This window comes from Dinoponera quadriceps, unplaced genomic scaffold, assembly GCF_001313825.1.
Source record: "Dinoponera quadriceps isolate SergipeBrazil2010 unplaced genomic scaffold, ASM131382v1 scaffold1441, whole genome shotgun sequence".
Classification (NCBI taxonomy): Eukaryota; Metazoa; Arthropoda; class Insecta; order Hymenoptera; family Formicidae; genus Dinoponera; species Dinoponera quadriceps.
In genome coordinates this window covers 366,630-387,545 of record NW_014555884.1, presented here as the reverse complement: position 1 = coordinate 387,545, position 20,916 = coordinate 366,630, and the positions used below count along the sequence as shown (strand labels likewise).

Here is a 20,916-nt window from a genome sequence, read left to right as displayed (position 1 = left end):
GATGATAAATTAATTGAACACTATTAATTCTTTGATCCTCCACACGGCCTGTAGAAATGGGACGCGAAAGGTTTCGGCGAGGGCAATGTAACACTTTTGTTTACAACAGATGAGTGTCAGATCTAGGTTTTTTCTCGTCTGTCGGTTAAGCCTGCTCGTCTCCGCGTCTGAATAAACATATCTGATGTCTGCCGGGCCCACCCAGACGCAGCCATTAAAACCCTTATGAGAAAGTCGGTTGCAATGCCGAGCGGGGAGAAAAACTCATTTTCCACCTGCAACGTCGCACTTTCTTTCCGAGATTTCGAGGATCTACGGGAGAGTGGGGAAAGTTGAGAAAAGAAACTCGTACGGGTGTAGCAGAGCATAGATGATACATATATATATATTTCAAGACACCTGCGCGACCATCTCGGTGTACTTAAACAATAAATCGAGCTTGAACATTGGTACACTGGCGACGCACACGTTAAACAAATTTGTCGTTAGCGTTAAGTATTTAATCTACACCTTTGACATCGCCTCGCTGCGTGGTAACTCGGACAAATTTCCTACACTCGAAGAAAAAAAAGTGCTACATTCAAATAACATTTGCTCGGTAAGTCTAGGTAAGATGAAGAGAAACTAAGTAAAAATGGCTCTGCAAACCCGGGAAAAAATGATTATACATGATTAAATATAATTATGAAGAATCATATATGAATTTAAAATATATGCTGGTTACACATATGATAGGATGTATCTACACGAAAAAAATGATGTTACGTCATTTAATTAAATGTCGATATCATGTGCTGCCAGAAGCAAAAGGAGCCAAATGCATTTATATCGATTATATTTGCATATAATTAGTAAAGCACAGTAATTTTTCGTTGTGGACATACATGATTATACATAATCATAGATGGGGCAAATTTCATGTATGATCTTTTTTTTCCGGGAAGTTCCAAATAAACAGTAAATATTGACCAGTGAAAACCCGCGCGGGCTTTTATTGGCCAAGTAAAATAATTACTCCAATACTCCTTGGCCAATATCAACTGGACATAAAAATATAATTGACTATGTACAATGTGATTTTTACTTAGTATAATTAAACATTTGCTTGTATGTGTTAGAACAATGTCGACGGGTATCAAATTCATAATAATAACAATATCAGAATTTAAAAAGTTTAGGAAATATTCGCTGGACCGAAAAATCGAAATTTAAGATACTAAGTTAAAATAAATATTTACTACGAGCCGTCAAAATATACTAAATTGACAAAAATATTGCTGAATTTTCGAGGCTGGAAAACAAATAATTACATTTACTTGATTCTAGCACTTTTCTTTCTGCGCACTTTTCACTTCGCAATATTTTCTGTGTTGGATAACGTCTTCACAGGGTACGATGCATCAATTAGTCGACGATGTCACAGACTGCGTTCAGCGGACACAACGGCCAAGCGATCAACTTTTGGACGATGGTTGCGATTGGTAGACTTAAAAGTGCACACCAGTCACAGGTAACTTTTATTCAACAATTGTACAACCGTCGTGTTTGCCGAACGCAGCCACAGCCGCACCACAGTCATCGTCTCGGGATATGAAACCGCGAAGTTGCAAAATATCGAGAGATTAATCGAAGCATCAAGGACACGTATATCTGCGAGATTGTATCCTTTGCTTTTCCATTCCTCCAGTTCGATGTTGTATCTCGCGACGAGAGAACACGGAGAAAGTGCGATTTCCTTATATTTGAGTAACAGAATCCTGCTTGCTGAAGCACGAATATCAAGGGAAACGTAAAGTAATTTGGCATCCGTCCCTCGTTCCACATTTTATACACTTATTTACAGGCTAATTTACACGATCATTTCTATGCTTGTCGTTAAATTATAATAAATACGCGCGTATGACGAGATTGAAGGTAATCGACGATCCCTCGACACAGTTCTACGAGATAACCGCCCGCATAGAAATTTTTCCAGATTTTCTCATATATAGCATAGATTCTGATTAGAATACCGAAAATTGTCCTCGAATAGATTACTATGAATATCAGATTAATACAGTCTCTGTTTATGTTATTAGACGTATCTTGATCTCTCAATTAGACGGCAAGAAATCTTCTATGCGAGTGGTAGATTAATATTACGCGTGTTATAACAACGCTAGAAGGTTGCACTTCGCGCACGAAATATTCGTATGTGGAAACCTGTATCCATCAAATCAATGTAAGCTGGAGTTACGTGTCATTTGACCTTCGCTCGACGCGACTTCGCGCGTGAGCTGGTCTCGTCGAGATTCTCGGCTGCCTCGGATGATTTCTCGGGATTTCTTCTTGCGGGAAACTCATCAACTCTCCGAAATAGTCTTTTCCCGGACATTTCTCACCAGACGGCTTTGTCTGAAATGTCGCTCAGAAGGAGGACATTTAACGTAATCGTTCGAACCGACGTCGTCCTTATTTCGAACCGAACGACGCCCGGTGTTCGCGAGAGAGAGGGAGAGCTTGGCCGATCCTTTATTTCTCGTCCTTGATTTTGGAGATTTGACTCGGGACGAAATCGGGCGTGATCGCGCTTTGTACCTGAACGTGGGTGGCATGCAGGGGCGGGCAGAGCAACGGGTGATACGGCAGATAACAATACGGGAAACTTCCGAGCGCTTTGTTCGCGGGATGAATCTGCGAGCTCGACATTTGTCCGGGAAGTTGGGCAGAACCACGAAGAGGCAATCCCCTCAAATGTTCCTCCGGATGTACCAGGACGCGTACTGCCACGCGCCTGGCGCTCCCGGAATTCACGAGGGCGCCCAGTTCCTGCTGTTGACGCCGCTTGGTTTTGTACCTGAAATCAGTAACGACGCTCGCGTGAAATCGCGACTCATCGAAGAATAGGGCAGCCTCTACAAAAATTAATAAACAAAAAATCAATTGGGAAATTTTTGCTCGTAATATGTCAATTTTTTCGGTAATTGGTAATATCATCGTGTATTTAATAAACAAGTTAAAATAAGTAACTAAATATTAATTACTTAAATATTAGTCAAATATTATATATTAGTATTTACATTTATCAATATGAAAAATAAATTCGATCATAAACAAATATGTATTAAAAACTGGAATTATGATGAACTCGCTCGCAATGTTTCATTTATTAATCGAATGTTATACGTATATTAGAGAAATAATATCAGTACAGTATGAATTATTTCATGTTTCGCGTATTTCAAACTAATTTATATATCGTTTGCTCTATAATTCATTATAATGTTTAGTTTAAAATTCAAAAGGAATCATGGCGTTACTGGCTCGCCGATATACATTGTAACAAGGAATAATTTGAGAAGTTTGATAAATTTCCATGAAATGGCGCTACAATTCATAAAGTGACATCACTACTGGCAGGTATTATTTTTCAAGCGGCTTCTGTCAAGGTTTCAGCCAAATGCGACACGTAGGCATCCCAACTTAACGTCCATAATATCCTACACGAAAAGTTGAACATGAAAAAGCTGTCTGCGCGATGGGTGTCGCGATTGTCGACTGTCGACGAAAAACGCACACGAGAGAACATTTCAATGCAGAGTTTAGCGATGTTCAATCGCAATCCGAAGGAATTTTTGCGTTGATTCGTCACTGTGGACGAAACTTGGATCCATCACTTCGCACCAGAGTTCGAACAACAGTCAAAACAATGGACAACGACTGGTAAAACTACACCGAAGAAGGCGAAGATCGTTTTGTTGGTTGGGAAAGTGGTGGCCATTGATTTTTAGGATTCCCAAAGAATTATCATAATTGACTACTTGGAAAAGAATAAGACAATAATAGGAGCCCGTTATGCGGCATTATTGGATCGTTTGAAAGACGAATTAAAGGAAAAACGGCCAAGATTGGCGTGCAAAAAAGTACTCTTCCAAAAGGACAACGCGCCGTTTCACACATCGACCGTCGCAACGGTAAAATTGCATGAATTGGGCTCCGAATTGGTTCCTCATCCACGATTTTCCCTGGACTTGGCTCTGTGCGACTTCTTCCTCTTCTCGACATGAAAAATTTACCCCGGTGGGAAAAAATTTTCGTCGAATCAGGACGACAGCATCGCCGCCGTCAATGACTATTGAGAGAAGAGCTTGACAAGACCTACTTTTCCAACAGGATGAAAAAATTAGGAAATTGCTGGACCAAGTGTACAACCTTCAAAAGAGATTATGTTGAAAAATAACATTGATTTTTTCCCAAAATTTTGTTTTACTTGTTTTTTTTACCAAACTTTTCAAACTACCCTCGTTAATATTCGTTGCATAACAACTTGTTGCGCTGTTTTCTGTATTTGTCAATAAATATGTCATTGCAATGTTTTGTGAGCATTATAAGAATACATTATATAAGCATAATGTAAGGTTGCTGCAATTTGAATGTTTGCTCTAATAACCGCGATCGGCTCTTATTATCTCCTTTCGTTCTTTTTTCCAACGAAGGCAAAATAATCAAGCTTAAAATGTCCGATATTGTAGACCGTGCTTTCTCGAGAATAATCTCATATTTAAAATTCGACAATTGCGTAAGCGCATAGACGAAAGATCGCACCGTCGATTCTGAAACCAGATCTTCACTTGCGTCTCCGTCAGTTTCAAGCCGCGTGCCAGATCTGCCCTCTCGGGACCTGACAGATACTTCTGAGCGGCGAATCTTCTCTCAAGCTCGTAGACTTGCGCGTGCGAAAACGCCGCTCTGCTACGCTTCTTCCTGCTCTGCAAATTCTGCCCCGGATTCTGCGACTCGTACGCATCGTCCTCTGTCTCGTCTGAAAAACGTCGGGTAAACTTCTACTTTGTAAATTGAATTGTGATTCCATGCAAATTGAAATGCTTCGCGACTTTCCGACGATTTCGAAGTGTTTGCATAGATGCGTCTTAGCGTACGCGTCGAAAATTTCTGTTAAATAATATATGATGTATACGTATGACTAATGCAGCATACTAATAACATAATTTACTAGACTCGTGTACGCGCGACTAGGATATATTCGTAACACGGAGAAAACAACTCCGTTAGTGTAACTGAATTTTCCGTCGCCCGGCGACCAGACAACAATTCGTAAATCATTCGTAATTCATTTCTTACGACGGCATAAAATTTGCCGCTCCTCCAAATTATTTCTCTCCGTGTATGTGTGCGCGTGTCGAGAACAGCGAAAAAATGGGATACTCGTTGTGTTTGTGAGATAGATGCGCAGTTTTGATTGTGTAGTTCGGTTTGCATACAGTCTTATTCTTTGCTTTCCAAATTTCCCATACCGCCTTGAATTGCTCCGAATTCAGGAATTGTTTCGACGTTATGAATATATCTTAGCCAGGCAAGAGCACCGTGACACTTTTTCGGTTCGTGAATGTTTATAACATCGAGGGAAATTCTCGGCGTGTAGTTACAAATGATGAATAACGCATCCAGGGAGAATAGGGCGAGAAAGGTTGAGAGATTTCAACGAGTTCCCGGGCTCCCAGCACATCAGCCCGATCGTAAAATTCCGTTTTTCACATAGCGCGGACTCGCCGTTCGGACTCGTTTGCGGATAAATATTTAGAATCGCACGAGAATCTGCAACTATACCGTAAAGCAATCGTTTAACCCGAAAGTCGGAGTAACCATCAGCGAGCGAGCGTACGGACGGCGAACGATCGGAAAGGGAAAAGAGAAAGAGAAGCTTCGTCGCTTTTGATGTCTCGCACAAACATTAACACATGTACTCGCTACTCCGACATGTTTACGCTCGTGTTCCGCGGTAATTCTCCTCTAAGTTTAACCAATGGTACTAGAGTACAATCATATTGCAGATCAGACTTGGCTTCTTCTACTTGGCAACGCGCTCGATCCGCTCCTTCGCGTTCTATCGTTACAAATAAGAAGTAATCCGGGAAACTTCTTCTGGCGATTCATCAAGGGCCAATTCTTGAGTGAAACTTTTTCGTCTAACTTCTAATTATTTTCGGTGCTAACCGATATTTTATAGTAGTAGTAACACATATGTAAGATCATTATCACTGACGCTACAGTAACATTTACTAGAAAGACGGTTCTCCTATTTTAACTATTGTTATGATTAAAATCAAAACTGGGTATAGTCAATATAACGAAAATATTTATAATTTTCTATCAGTGAGTCTTAATTTTTTCTGTGTAGAGCCGATTCTTCGAAATATATTTGCAAGTTTATCCGCATCGTCAATTTATAAAAAGTCAGTTGATAAAATTATAATACAGTCGATAAAAATTTCAAGTACCGCATATTTTTCTATCAGTGTGAAACCGTGACTTTCCCGAAGAGATTTTCAATCGATGAGCGTCTCGAAATCATCGCTCACGAGTCAATCGCGGGGGTTCCCCGACGATACCGTAATTATTTCGCGCTCAAAACGCTCATCCTACGTCAATGTTTATCGGCGGCGGTCGGCAAGGGGGAAGCGGAGCATTTAGAGAGATCTATATTTGATCACTTTCGACGTCAACTAGATGCCATCTCGTCCGGCTAATGCGTCCATCCTTCGGCGCTCGTCAAACATCCTACACCGCGTCTATATCGAGAGAGAGAGAGAATGAGTTCGCTTCCAGACGAGCAAGTGGCGTCGACTGACTCTGATTACACCGATGATCCTTCGAGACCACTAAAACGGCTTTTCGACTCCCTCCACCCTTCGTCTGTTGCGACGTACGACGCAGGAAAGGCGGCGAAGAATTTTTCCGGCGGTTGGTAAAAGGTATTAATAAAAGGTTATACGATAAATTTGTCGTGACAACGTGGATTCTTACGGCCATGATGCCCATTACCATATTAAATGACTGGAGAGATTTCCCCTCGGAGGAGGACTCGCAATTTTCTGAGTGCACCTTGAACCGGTGCCAACTCGTGCCTACCTCTTCACCCTCGAGCCGCTGCAAACAATACCGCTATCGCGGCTAGTGCGGTTTCAGGTGACGATCCTTCGCTTAAGAGGAAGCGCTACATATTGCGCTTCCGCGCGTAATGTCAATTACCTGATGTTTGATATTATCTTAATGAAACCAGTTTTTTTGTGATCTCGCAGATCGAATGACAGGCGATATTTCAATTGATGTTCATCAAGAATTTCCCCGAACAAACGTTACTGAATTGTTCGATAAGTGCTGATTTTTATTAAAAATTCAAAGTCGACACCCCCATAGTCCCTGCTATAATCCTTCTGAAGGAGGTTCCATAAAAATTCGAGCTATTTTCGGTTATCAACTGCGTTAATAAAATCAACGTGTAAAATTATGGTGAAATCAAACAAATAAAATTCTTTCAAGCACAACGCTTAATACGTGGAACAGATTATACAGTTGCCGTGTAATAAATTATCAATTGATTCAGGGATTACAATTTGGTCTACATCAATGCAATATATTATTGCGTGATTCGTTCAACGGATAAATATAGTAGTATATATATTAGTTAAAGTAACTAATAATTTACGCTATGTCATATTAGTCAGATTTAATTATATAACTACAGAATTTAAGCTATATTATTATGTTGCTACAACATTTATTGAATTATATGCATTGATTTTCCATAAAGAAGGAACAAATTCATACAGACGTCACCTTTACAGTTGCCACGACTATATGTTTTTCTCCGAGTGTGATAGATTTCACGAAGCGGTCAATACGAGGGGGAGAGAGAGAGAGAGAGTATCTGTTTGCTCTCGCACTAAGACAACACTATTGGACGATGTAATTCTATATCCGCCCTTTGCGTATCGCGGTGACGGGAGCGAATATAATCACCAGAAGAATAGACACGGAGGTAAAGGGGGAATACGCAAAAGATATCTCAGAGAGCGATACGAGGCGCGTGGCGTAAGCGGATGCAAACGATTAACCGAAGAATTATTGCTGTCCATGTAGTATGTAACACGCACCTAACGCCACATCTGTCACGAGATAAATCAATCGCGAGACGTTTTACTCGGAAATAGTTAGCGATCGTAACCTTGATCTAAAACGGTTTTTGAGGTAATCCATAGATCCTCGATGGAATGGATGGATGGATGGATGGCTCGAGACAGCGGCGGAGTGTGGCCAGAGATCGAACAAGTGCAAGAAGTAGAGTAGCCGGTACTCGTGACGTCTGCCGCGTCGAGTGCCACTTATGCTACTAAAATTACATTCAATTACGTTATCTGCGCTCGGGTTAACTTTAAAAACCCTTGAAAGGAGCTCGCCTGTTACGCGGATATCTGCTCGAATGACCTCTTAAGCCCACATCCTCATGCCCGACACGCAAGATCCTCCGGCAGGTCAGCATTTTTTTCTCCTCCTCGGCATATCGTGGATATCGTTTCCGCTCGGCGTATCGAGCTCTATCGAGCCATTCTGTTCTGAGGAAGCTAATTCCTTGCCTCTGAACTTGTTTCGTGCATGTGTAATAATAATAAGCGACTCTTTCTATGGAATCCATGAAAAGAAGCCTTTGGTGGTTTCTTCGTAATTTACATTGAGCAAATTTCGAAGCGACTTACTGAAAGAAAATTGCTCTCAGTCATACTTTTGCCACACGGGGACGAATAATTCAGAGAGACAACAAGCATGCACGCTGCCGTAGCAAAGAAATCAATGTGCAGTGTGTTTCTCAGTACAGTCTAATATTTTTGTACTTCATTCGGGAACCGACTTTTAAGGTCATATTTATTTATTTATTCACTTTACGCAACATAAAAATTTACCATCTAAATTATCATTGCCCGTGCAAACTTTTCAGATATATCGGCCATCCCACAAGTAATCGCGCACATTTGTAGCTCGAAATCGACTGTCCATCTTTACTTAAATATATAATCTGCAAATCTAAATAAAAATAAGTATATGAGTGAAAAGGTCCTAGTAATAATTAAAAAGATCAGAAGAGCTAATCTAAGTGAAAATGAGAATATATTTGAATGTGACCCAGAATATATTCATCGTCCGCGTTTACATTCGGCAGTCCTACGATTAAGTTTGAATCTTAACTCCTGCATCGTCACTAATTTGCATTATTACTGTGTGTGAGCAATTGTTTATAGTATAACCGATACTTACAGTATCACCAGCCCCTTCCAGTACAAATTAGTTCGGCAAAATGCGGGCCGAAATGGTGGGAAAAGACGCTTGCGGAACGAGCCGAGGTAACATCTTGCGATTACCTGTGAAGTAGCCATACGCTCTGTCCACCACGAGTCTGATTCGTGGTATTCACGTCAGGCCCGCAATTGATGCCACGAATGTGATTCGTGGTGTTCACGTTTCGCTCGCTATTGATACCACGAGTCTGACACGTGCTATTCATGTTTGGCCTGGAATTGTGACCGCGAGACTCGTACGCGAAGAGGCTGGACAACCACCGATCACGCCAGCCAATTATCGTGAGATCGAAGATCCGACGACGGGACGGAGAGATTCGCCGCGTACGCACGGAAAAGAGAATCAGCTCCCACAGGTAACCGTTCATACGACCACGACTAACCAAATTTCATCAGCAGACCTAGTTCTCAGCCGTGGGGAATAATCTTCATGACTATAATCGTACGTGGGAAAGAAAAGGAATGATCCCGCAGAACTGAAAACAAGGGCCGGTGATTCGAATGAAAAAGTCTGCTGAATTTCAGTCGCACTGCGTGGGGGTTTATTCGTGGGAGTTAATTCTTCGTTCCCGTGCGGCACCACCCACCTAAGTACTTGCTCTTGCTCATGTCCAACGCTTCGTCCTGCTGCCTGTGAGAAGCCTCCGTCGGGGCTTCCTTGGCGGGCTGGTAGGCCGTCAGGTTTCCCAGGGCCTCGAGGTGGTGCTTGAAAGATCCCTGGGTCAAGTGCGCGCCGCCGAAGTTCGATAGGTTCACTTGCGCCAGGTTCCTCCTCAAGATATTCAGCTCATGCATCGCGCCCAGTTCCGGGCTGGGCAGCCTCGGATAATGGATCAGCTGAGCATCGTGCTCGTAGCCGGCGTCCAGGTGCTCGTTCTCCGCGTACTCCCGGCCGTGTCTCTTGATCGGCGCGAACACGGCGGCCTGAATCTTCTCCAGGTCCAAGCATCGCCTCGGGTCCGCGCAGGAGGAGGTCTCACGGCTGAGGATATCGGCGATGCTGAAGGGGGTCGGCTGGCAGGGTTTCGGCGAAGTCTCGCTGCGCTTCTCGTCTTCCATCACTCCCCGCACTCCGTGGTTTCCTCACGACGGCTACCTACGATTCTTCAACGTCGCTCTCTCCAATTTCCCCGATCGTCCTGCTCATGACCGATCGCAAACACAGTCGAGTGTCCGCACGCACACGCGAACTCGTCGCGTCACATGTTACGAATCATCGTTGCGCTCGTGGATGGACCGCTTGCCATTCCGTCTCCTTTCTTCATGTTGTTCCTCGTTCTATCGGCCACCCTTCCACCCCTGATTCGCCGATTCTCACTCTCGCCGCGCGCTACGTCGGACGTCCCCGTCAGTAACTCATGCTTTCACTTCCGCGTCCAGCCGGCATCTGCCGACGAAGGATTCACCGACAGATACTAGACGCCTTCACAGACACGCTCACATAATCCCCGAAGGCTTCCTCCGCTCCCGGAGGATCGGCGAAGCGCTTCCGCTGCCGTTTATTAATTGTTATTCGCGAGTGCTCGACCCTTCCGATTCGAGTGTGCTTCGGTCAAGTGCGCCCGTGGAGACTTATTTTTCGAATTACCGCACTCCACCACCCATGGCTCTCCCTTCCTCCCTTCGGGAGAGTCTCCCTCTTTCAGCCGAGCGACTCCCACCTAACAGGCGCACGCTCTTCGTCGCCCTTCTCTCTATCTCTCTCTCCCTCTTTGCATTACGAAAGTCTCTCCAGCCGTGCGTAGCTGGTCCTCTCGCTCGAAGAGACTTCGCCTCCGTCCGTCAACAGCTGAAGCTGGTCACTTATCAGATTTCGACGACGTCGCCAGCTGTCGATCGATCCTACGTACGTATCGTGGAAACGATCTTCCTCTCCTCTCCTTAGCGAGCCCGACGGAGCTCTCTCGACGACGCTCTTCGTCGCGCGGCACAAGCGCCCACCCTCTCGACCCCCCCCGGCTCGGCTTTGCACTCGCGGGTTCCCCGCAGTTAAGGTCCCGAGGTAGGTGGAGCTTTAGGTATCCTACGTGCGTCCGCGGACACGACGCTTCCGTTATGACGCAAGCCTCGCCCCACGGCCAATCCGTGGCTTTTCCCGCGACGCCGCTTTTCCACCAGTGCCCAATCCAGACGTACGCCGAGAAAACCGGGAAAGATTTCGCGACGGAGTGGGGTAACGCGGGGGAAATTTTTCGATAACCCGCCGCGATAAACCCCGGCCGGAAGCGCACGGACACTTGGAAGATCTTCTCATCCGCGGTGCAGGGGACGACGACGAAAAGGCTGCTTAAGTTCGCCCGCGACGAAGCGATCGTTCGTCGAGCATCGACGATGACGATGTCGATGTATCCTCGGAGGCTGGCGTCACTCGCACCATCTATTTCATCGGGATTCGGTACATTACTTTCTAAAGTGCAATCGATGTGTTATCATCGAGAAGCAGTCACCGGTAGCGATTATAAATACGGCGTTGCAAGTCGGTAAAATCTCTCTGAAAAGGTCCGTTGACAGCAGTGTTTCCGTCAGTGAAATCTGGCCGCTTCTCTACTCATATCTATAATAATCCGAAATTGTTATATACTTCCTTACAAATAAGTATTACAAATAAGTTTTTTTGGTTTCATGTCTGAGGATCGACGTCTCTAAAATAGACTCTGACATATTCCGTGACAGCTACGGAAAATTGTGAAAAATATAAAATATAAGAGCACTGGAATTATATTATTTTGTACATTTGCTACACACCTCCTTACGCGTTATCTAATCTTCGGTCTTATATATTTTCTTATTATACGTAAAGAGATTCTCCACGGCTTGATTTTCTCCCCGACTGGCCGCAGGCCTGATAGAAAGAACCCTTTCTTTTCTGCAGAAAAGTGCGATGTGTGAAATCGTTGGGTTTGTGGACCCTCGATCGATGTCGTCCTACCTATCCTCCATTATTGTCTCGCTTCTACACTCGTTCGTTCCTCTCGTTCCATCATCCCGATCGTGTCACTTCAAAGTCGGTCCTCGTGTGTGTCATGTGTCAACTCGAATGAGCCTGAGTCGGCCAGAAAGATTAACGAAGGAACCGCACTTTCGTGTCGCCTCGTCAGAGTGCCCGTTTCGGAGGGTACGTTTTGCGGGGAGCACGATTCTACGCGGCGAGTTTTAGTCGGGCGAAAAACGGAGTTACGCCCGTTCGAATCGGCGGCTGATGCCTTCAAAAAGTTCACCGTCGCCCTCGTTGTACATAGGTAAAACGGGACAGTGAGTACCTACGTACTTCCCGTCTCGATACGATACGAGAGAAACCGCGCGGCGCATATATAGGGTGTGTTTTACATAACAATCGTCGCTAAAGACTCGCGGCATTGTCCGCCACGTGCCGGCGCCCGAGTTCCTATGGCGGTTTAATTAAGTGTAAACCACAGGAACGTGGACTACGCCTGACTTGATCCGATGATGACCTCGCGCGGCCGAGATATCGATGAGAAAATCCCGCCGCCTGCCCTGCTCCCCTGAGATGCATCGGTTCTCGTCGGAGAGACGATCCGCATAAATCTTGCGAGATAAATAATCGGAAACGTTAATGAAATGTCGTGCTTGGAAACTTTGCAGGCAGGGTACTGATTTTCTCCCGGCTAAGTTCACCGTCGTACCGGCTGCGGAGAATTATAAACGCTTTCACAAAGTGAAAATATAATAATATAAACGCGAAAATAAATTTGAATATTACTCAATATATCGCGAAAACGATGAGAAAAATTCACAATTTCGGGCCGTCAGTTGACGTAAACATTTACCTGAAATTAATAGCCACAATCGTTTCTTCAGAAATTCTTAATCCCCTTGATCGACGAGAAGGAAAACCTGCAAGAATATCTTTTTGCGGAAAGGGATTATTTTCGTCAAGAAAAAATTCCTACTTCAACCGCGCGGCAGAAAACGGCAAAACCGATAGTCGCGCGAAAATTCACGCGCGCGCGCACGGATACTGTTAATTAATCGTAATTAACGATTCTTTCCTCAAACAGATGACAGATCGTGCGTCAAAGGCGCCACCATTACGCCCCGAATGTCCGGGCCGGAAATTGACGCGAAACGACGTCCGCTATTTACTCGTTACACTCCGTTATACATAGAGACTCGGGGCAATCTTAAGTCTACCGAGTACCGAGACCTCTTTTTCTCGATCCGATCTAATCAATAATAAATTATAGGGGGATGATGGTACATCTCTCCCCTAAAGCTAAGGCTCTGACCCTCCCGCTCAATTGGTCGCAATTCTTAAAGACCTTAATTGGCGCGGAAAATTATACCTTATTCCAGTTACCCCCCGAACAAGACCAGCGTCCGCCCTGCGCGCCGTCCTTCACTCAGCCTCGCTATACTTTGTTGCCTCTCCTCCTCCTCTTACCCCTCCCTCCTCCTACCCTTCCTTCTCCTCCGTCACCCCCCTCCACCTCCTCCTTCGCTCGATCTCTGCCACTCGGATATTTCTTTTTCCGCTGTGAGCAATCGCCCGAAATATCGACATTCGCACGACGACGACGACGACGAATATGACGAGCGTTCGGAACGAATGGAACTTCCATCGGGTGCGATATCGGTGCACGTCGACCGATTAAGGGGCAAAGTGTCGCTCGCGTTTATGAGATGAAATCTCCGTCAGCGAGCAATCTCGACGACAGTCGTCATCTTCGCGACAAGCCGCTGCAAAAAGTCACCGGCCTCGACTTAGATGGAGTTTCGCGGTTACCCTTTTAACAAGCTTTTCGCCTGTCGCGCGGAAGAAGGAGAGAGAGAGAGAAAGGGCAACTGGAGATGTCCCATAAAATCAAATAGTTCCGTAGGAGGCTCCTTCCGAGCCCGATTTAACCGGCAGTCAATAAAGACTGGCGGAGCCACGGCGGCCGCGGGCGCGCCTCGTTCAACGACCGTATCGGAACGAAAGCGAAACGTTAACGTAAACTGAAAAACAATCGTCGGCCACGGCGCGGCGGCTGTCACTCCAACGAGGAGTTGGCATCCGCGTGGCGAGTCATCTGTTTCCTACGCGGCCGCGTCGTTTATTTTTCCAGAATGGCCGCTAAAACACCGTGTCGTGCCGCTACTCGGTCCTCCGAGTAATTTCGACTATTTATAACGATCCACCTAGGCGACGAGCCACCTCAGGATGCTTTTTTCCTTTTTTTTTTTTCTTTACGGAAGGGGTGTTAGCGCGAATTGACGAGCAGCGTTGTACTGACGACCCTAAATTCCCAAATCGAATTCTCGGCTCTACATTAACCCCGCGCCAAACTTGAAGGGCAAACGGAGAGCCGAAAAATATAACATTATACAGCTGCGCAATTCGGAAGTTGCGGGAATTATTTCAAACGGAAGAAGAAGCGGACGACTTTGTCGACGTGATTACACTGAGAAACCCGTTTAGTTGAATCAAATTCTTGTTTGACTATGGGCAAACCAATTTTTTTTGTTGTGATAACCAAAGTTCGATTGTCCAAACCGAAGGTTTGGTTCTCTTAAGTTTCAGAGGTTTCAAATTTCTCTCTCTCTCTCTCTCTATCGTGTCCAATTAACGTACGACAATTTGATCGCGCGCCGGTGGGATAAGAAGACGAAAGGCCGAAGAAGCCGAGAGAGGAAACGTAGAAAGGAGAATCGACGGGGGCGGAGGAGGAAATCGTATGCAAGATGCGCACGGTGGAGTGGCGGGCGCAGTGAGAAAGGAGGGAAGAAAAGAGAGAGGGAGAGAGTGAATGAGCGGGAGTGGCGGCAGCGGCGGCAGCGTACACTAAGCACTAATATTACGTCTCTGGACTGACAGACGCGCGGACTTTAAAACCCAAGACTAACAAACAGTTAGCAGTCATCCGGTCTTCTTGTTTTTATATTCTTACGCGCGCGCGCGGCCGCCCATATCGCGCGCGCGAGAGAGCGAGCGAGTAGTAGCCCTCCCTCTCGATCTCACGCGCGTTGGTTACTTTCGTGTCGTCAAACAGCGATCGAAATTTCCTGCTCGTCTTCGCCGAAAGCGGTGAACGAGATTTCCTGTCGAGTCTCCTGACGAGGAGAGGAGCCGCCCCTCGTCGAAGTGAGAGAGCGATTTTTTGCGGCTAAACACGAAAATGCCCATTAGGTATCGTTCGCGGAAAGATCGTCGCGACGCGCCGTCGCAAATTGACAGCTGACCTTTTGTGTCCTTTTATATCGAGTCTACTTCGTGTTTCGTTCGTTGCGAAGCTGGACGGAATTTTCTTGAACTCAGCTAAGAGAAAACGTCGAAAATAACTCGGACCGCAAAGGACCGTGAAATTTTGCGTTTACGTTGGCCCTCTCTTTGTTAGCTGGCACCTATTATTTTCGCTTAATTTGACTTCGGATAATCTCGAACAATAAGGCAAACGATAAATAATTTAGTTTTTCCTTAGATACGATTGAACTTTATATAATATATATATATATATATATATATATATATATATATTACTACTCCTCTTTCACGGTTAAGAATTGAATCTACATTTGTAAGATGTTACTTGTTTCTTTCTAACTCGCGATTAATGCAATTCTCTAAATAATTTATTGTTCATTAATTAATCCAAATGATTCTTACTTTAAATATTAGAAGAGCTCGCCTTATCAATTTGGAAATATCTGGGAAGATAATGTTTAACATCAGAAGATATCAAATGAATTCACATTTTGCATTTACACTTGATCTCTGCATTTATTCACATCGAATATCAGAGGTTACTGCTTTAACGATCAAAGCACTGTAGATGTCTGCTTTATCGCCGGAAGATAAGAATAGAGAGTAAGAGTGGAAATTTTTCATATTCATTGATACACATCTCGCAAGCATCTTTTACTTTACCGGCTCTGGTTAAAACGCGTATTTCGCGAGACCAAGATTTTCGAAAGTCAATGTGAACACCTTGGCGAAATTCACTACAGAGGGCGCGGTGTGTGCGTTACTACTTCCCTCCGCGAGGCCTTCCCGCTTCAGCTGTACCAGTAGAACGAATCGTAATAGCCCATAAATCCCCGTTTCTTTCCTTAGACATCAGCTGTTTTTTTTATTATTTTCAAGCAAGCGAGTGTGAATAATCGAATAATTATCTTTCGGAGTCGTAATTAGGCCACCGCGGAGGGCGCTTTTTTCCAAAGCCGTCGTTGCGGAATTAAAAGCCTAGGACGGAATGATATTCCGCGTAATAACACGTATGTTTTACCTCACTAATTGTCTTGCACCTTCGAGGTGAATCGTCGTGTGAAATGCGCACGCTACCTCGACTCGCGCAAACGCCAGGGATACATTCTGTTCGTAGCTGAGAAAGGGGAGGCGATTTAATCGTTTAGACTCGTCGGCAGAAAATAATGCAATTCAACGTCCAGGCATGCAAGCCGAGGCACACAGGAGTCAACAATATCTAATGTTACGAAGTGCTCGACATGCAACAAGAAAGAATCAATGGTAAATTTCTCTTCTCTTTTCTTCCTCCTTCTATTCGAAAAACGTATCCCCCGCACTGAGAGAAATCCGTAGAAAAGGACACACATATTCCGAATGTATCTTTCCCTCTATCATAGTAGTACGTGCGAAAGAGACTGATGTTCCTCCGACCGATTCATTTATCCTCTCCTTCGGCAGATTTCTACAGTTTAGTACAGGAGAAGGAAGCTCACCCCGGTATATCGTAGAACCCGATGGCAATCCTTTCTCTTATGCGATTATAATTATAAATACCAAACATTTCTTTTTTCTCTCGGTGTGTTCGGCGAGTTGAGAGACGTAGAGCAATAGTTTCCGAATTAAAGAACGCCCACTACTTACTACCGTTTCGAGACGGCTAAGACGCGAAGATGCGGTTAACAAGTCCGGAGCGAGATTCGTTGAAACGTCGTCATCGTCAACGTCGTCGCATCTTTTCGCGGACAGTCCTTTCACCCAATCTCAAGGACTACGGACGAGAAAAAGAGGAGATTGGTCGGTCGGGTTGGTCAGTCGGAATGAGCGACCCGCGAGGAGGAAGAAATGAAGAGTATGGCGGAGTATCGTGGAGCGTGGCTGGGACGCTGGGTAACTCTCGGGGGTCATGATTAATCAATTAGCGATCTCGGGATCCCCTTTAAAAATCGACGCCGACCTGGGGCAAAAGGAGGAAGGACGAGCGGGCAAAGGAGCCGCCGATGACGCGGCTGAATCCGCCGGCACGACCGCACTGTCAACCGATTTTCGAAAAAATTCGATCACCCCGATTGTTTGCCCTAAGCGGCCGTACGGACGCGGTTGCGTCCCATTTCGTCGACGCTGCCTAACAGAGAGTTCTTCATCGACCGACAAATTCTATTATATCGAGTGAAAGAAAAGGTTCCCTCCTCCTCCTCGTCCTTCGCCGTCGACGACTGCCCGCCTCGAGTGAGAGACTCATTGAATCGTGTAATTAGATTGTAAGTGGATTCATTTCGCGATGAACGCGAGACACTTCGGGACGAGCTTGCGAAAACGCGTGTGAATAACACCGCGAAGAGTCCCAGTAGCGGGATGTCTCGAACGAAAACTATTATATAGAATCTAAACACGGTGATTTTATAACCGTACATTTTTCATTCGCCAACATTAATGTGTTAATATTCTCAGTGATGTATTTTTCTTAACATTTATTATCGCCAGCATTGCCAATCGTCGTTTGATCTCCGCAGTTTGGGAGACCCGATGCAACGGCGTGATCACGTAAACATACAGCTGTATTATCAACTAATTATTGACGGGTCTCTGGTCTTAATGTTACTGGCAAGAATTAAATTGTTTATACGTCAATAACTGGGCCGAATTTAATCTATGGTGTGTCTAAACTATTTTGCTTAGAACGGCCTTTGCAAGATTTTCCGCAAGTTTGTCGGTTTCCTCGCGGAAATGCCTCGCCGACGATAATACCGTATTATCGTCCGGCGGCTACGAAATAAATTTCGCCAGGACGCTACTCGCGCGTATGATTCAGGCTCGTGATGATGTTTCGGAGTCGCGCATAAAATCCATTATGATTCTGTCGGCGCACAGCCCCGAATCGTAAGGAGCCCGAATTTTTACTGTGGCTCCATAGAGACGGCCGCACAAACCCCGCGGCTCTCGCTCGAAACGGTTATCTCCTCTTCCCGAAAGCTTTTTATTTTATTGCTGCATCCTCCTATAATGCATACTTCGGGACGTGTTCTTACTTTTATTACGAGCCCGCGCGTCGGCAGTCTTTGATTTAATTAACTCCGAAAGTTCTGTTACCTCGTCCGTTACCGACACGTCCCGAAAACGTGCACACTGGAGATAGAAATATCAAGAGGGAACCACTTCGAAGCGACGCCCTATGGGAGACCGACTGAATTTTTTTACGAGAGTGGTAACAATGTAAATAATTACAACAGAGACGTGGTTTCCTCCTTGCCTGCGCCGCTCCGCTCTCTCTAATTCTGTGTTCGTCGGTATCTGCGTTACTCTGACAAATTGTCAATTCGCACGTAGTTTTTCGCACTCGGAGAATTATCGTTCACTTCTTCGAATTCTTATTTATTTTCACTGAAAGAGAGAGAGAGAGAGAGATCCCGTTAAAATTATGATTATTTAATCATAATAATAATCTAACCGAGATGAAATAAAAATATTCCCGTGAACTCTTCGTATCCCTTCGGGCCTCTGAATTTAATTAGAAAGGTGTAAAAATGTTCTTCGAAATTTTCCCGATTAACACATCCGGTGTGTACAAGCTGCGGGATTTATATATCAGGTAAATATTTACACCGACGGCCGGAGATGTCAATTTTAAAATATTACATCGTTTCCGTCACGTATTTAGCGATGCTTCAATTCATCTTCGGACGTACTTCCACTATATAAAGGCATTTTATACATAATTCTGCGCAGCCAACACACGACGTGATAATAAATTTTGCAAGACGAAGTCAATCTTTTGCCAGCAAAACTTTCACACATGGCATCCTTCTGCTTAAAAACTAGTAGTAGCAATATACATAAGGTTATTATCGAACTGACGTTGCAGCAACACTTGCTTGAAAAATGACTGTTTAATACCTTCCACTTACGTGATTATAGTTATAAATTAGCAAAGACTGTTTTCTCACTATTTTTTCGCGCGTGCGAACGCGAGCCGATAATAATAGACGCGCTGTTAGCGCGATAATGATTATTAATTTTGGAGGCGACCGACGACGACGAGGCGGACGGCGCGTGCGGGGATTTATAACCTCTGTAATTTTATTTAATATTCAACGCACGCTTCGCGACTGCGCGAAGTAAGTACGACCTTACGCTATTGAAGATACCTTCCTTGCTCTCGTCCAGGTGACGTCGCATTCGCACGAGGCCGCGTAATCGTGAATTATCGGTCGCATATCCGACTTTTATTTTAGCAAAATTACTGCAGCCAAATTTCAACATGCAGACCTCTTTCGTCGCCGTTTTGACTTTAGTTATCGCTTCGGCAACATTACTGCAGCCAAATTCCCACATGCTGACTGCTTTCGTTGCGTTCGTTTTGACATATAAAGACGATAAGATTGTAGTCATTCTTAGAATTTCAGGCTGCTTCCATCGCTAACCGTGATGATCCTAGCGAGACGATCGTACGTGCGGAGTGTCGTATATTCACGTACAATCACCCCGACGCAATGAAAAATTATACCCGCATAATTCTTCTTCAATATGGAAATTAAATTTAATTATTCATTCTCGTCAAGCGACGTGATCGATTAATTATCAGGACTTTTGCTAGACTAAAGGGAGAAAAAGACGATTAACAGCCGGAGGCTGTTAAAATGTCTTATCTGTGATCTACTCGTTAGCGTCAGTTGATTGCTGTAACATACGTAATGCTTACATGTGAGAAAGCGAAAGACGAAATCAGGCAGGATGGAAAAATTGACGTCGGCTGAACTGCGAAGATAGATAACGGGTGTCAGATTGGTACGTGTGCGCGCGTAATTACAGTCCCGAAATACCTACGTGCGGAAATCCACGCGGCATTTCTTCCATCGCTTCTAACTCGAGAACTATCGCGACATTTTCACGTATTTTAGGATCCTCGAGCTCGAACTTCAGAATAGGCATTAATAACGTCCCTGTTTCCTCGCTGTCTTGATTAAGGCGTTAGGGGCAAGGAAATATATGCTAAAAATTCCCGCGGAATAAAGACTGAGATAAAAGGATGCGTCCGTAAAATTACAGTTGAAACACTGGAAAATCCGACGCTCAGTGGACCGGCTCCACCTCAAAGCGTTGCCTCACGACGGTGTTTTCCCACGCTCTCTGTGTCCCGAAGAGAAACCAAAGTCGTACGATGAGTCGAGTGTTGTAAATCTGCGAAGAGATGCGAAATGCCGAAGGAAAGAAACGCGTATCTAGACGGATTCGGTAAGATGGGATCGGACGTTGTACGAGATCGTTGACGCGGATAAGAGAGCGAGGATTTCCCGACACGGCGGGACGATCGATCCTGTCATCGAGGCGGGAAAATTGCCGGCGGACTCCACGGCTAATTGTTTAATTAGGGTCCCCGTATATCTACGTGAGATCTAAGCCGCACCAGGGACGAAGGGCGGAGGGGAGTCTAAGGTGTCTCGATCCTCTCCGCTCGGTCGCTTCTCTCGCGCCTTCGACCGGGCACTCGCGTGACCCGCTAATTTCCCTAATAGATTAAGTATCGGAAGAGGTTGTCATTTGGCTGGCACGCTAAGTGAGGCGAGCACCGAGCACCATTGTTTCACAAACAAAAGCCGGCTGCTT

General features: G+C 44.9%; 1 protein-coding gene across 1 annotated transcript; it reads right to left on the bottom strand.

The window, feature by feature from the left end:
- Positions 1 to 2,511: 2,511 nt before the first annotated feature.
- On the bottom strand, positions 2,512 to 10,265 carry LOC106745665 (homeobox protein Nkx-2.5-like). Its single transcript, XM_014621470.1, has 3 exons — positions 9,719 to 10,265; positions 4,585 to 4,801; positions 2,512 to 2,836 (listed from the first exon to the last, which is right to left on the bottom strand). Exons 1-3 carry the CDS (start codon positions 10,188 to 10,190, stop codon positions 2,512 to 2,514), a joined length of 1,014 nt encoding a protein of 337 aa, XP_014476956.1. The 5' UTR covers positions 10,191 to 10,265.
- Positions 10,266 to 20,916: the final 10,651 nt, after the last annotated feature.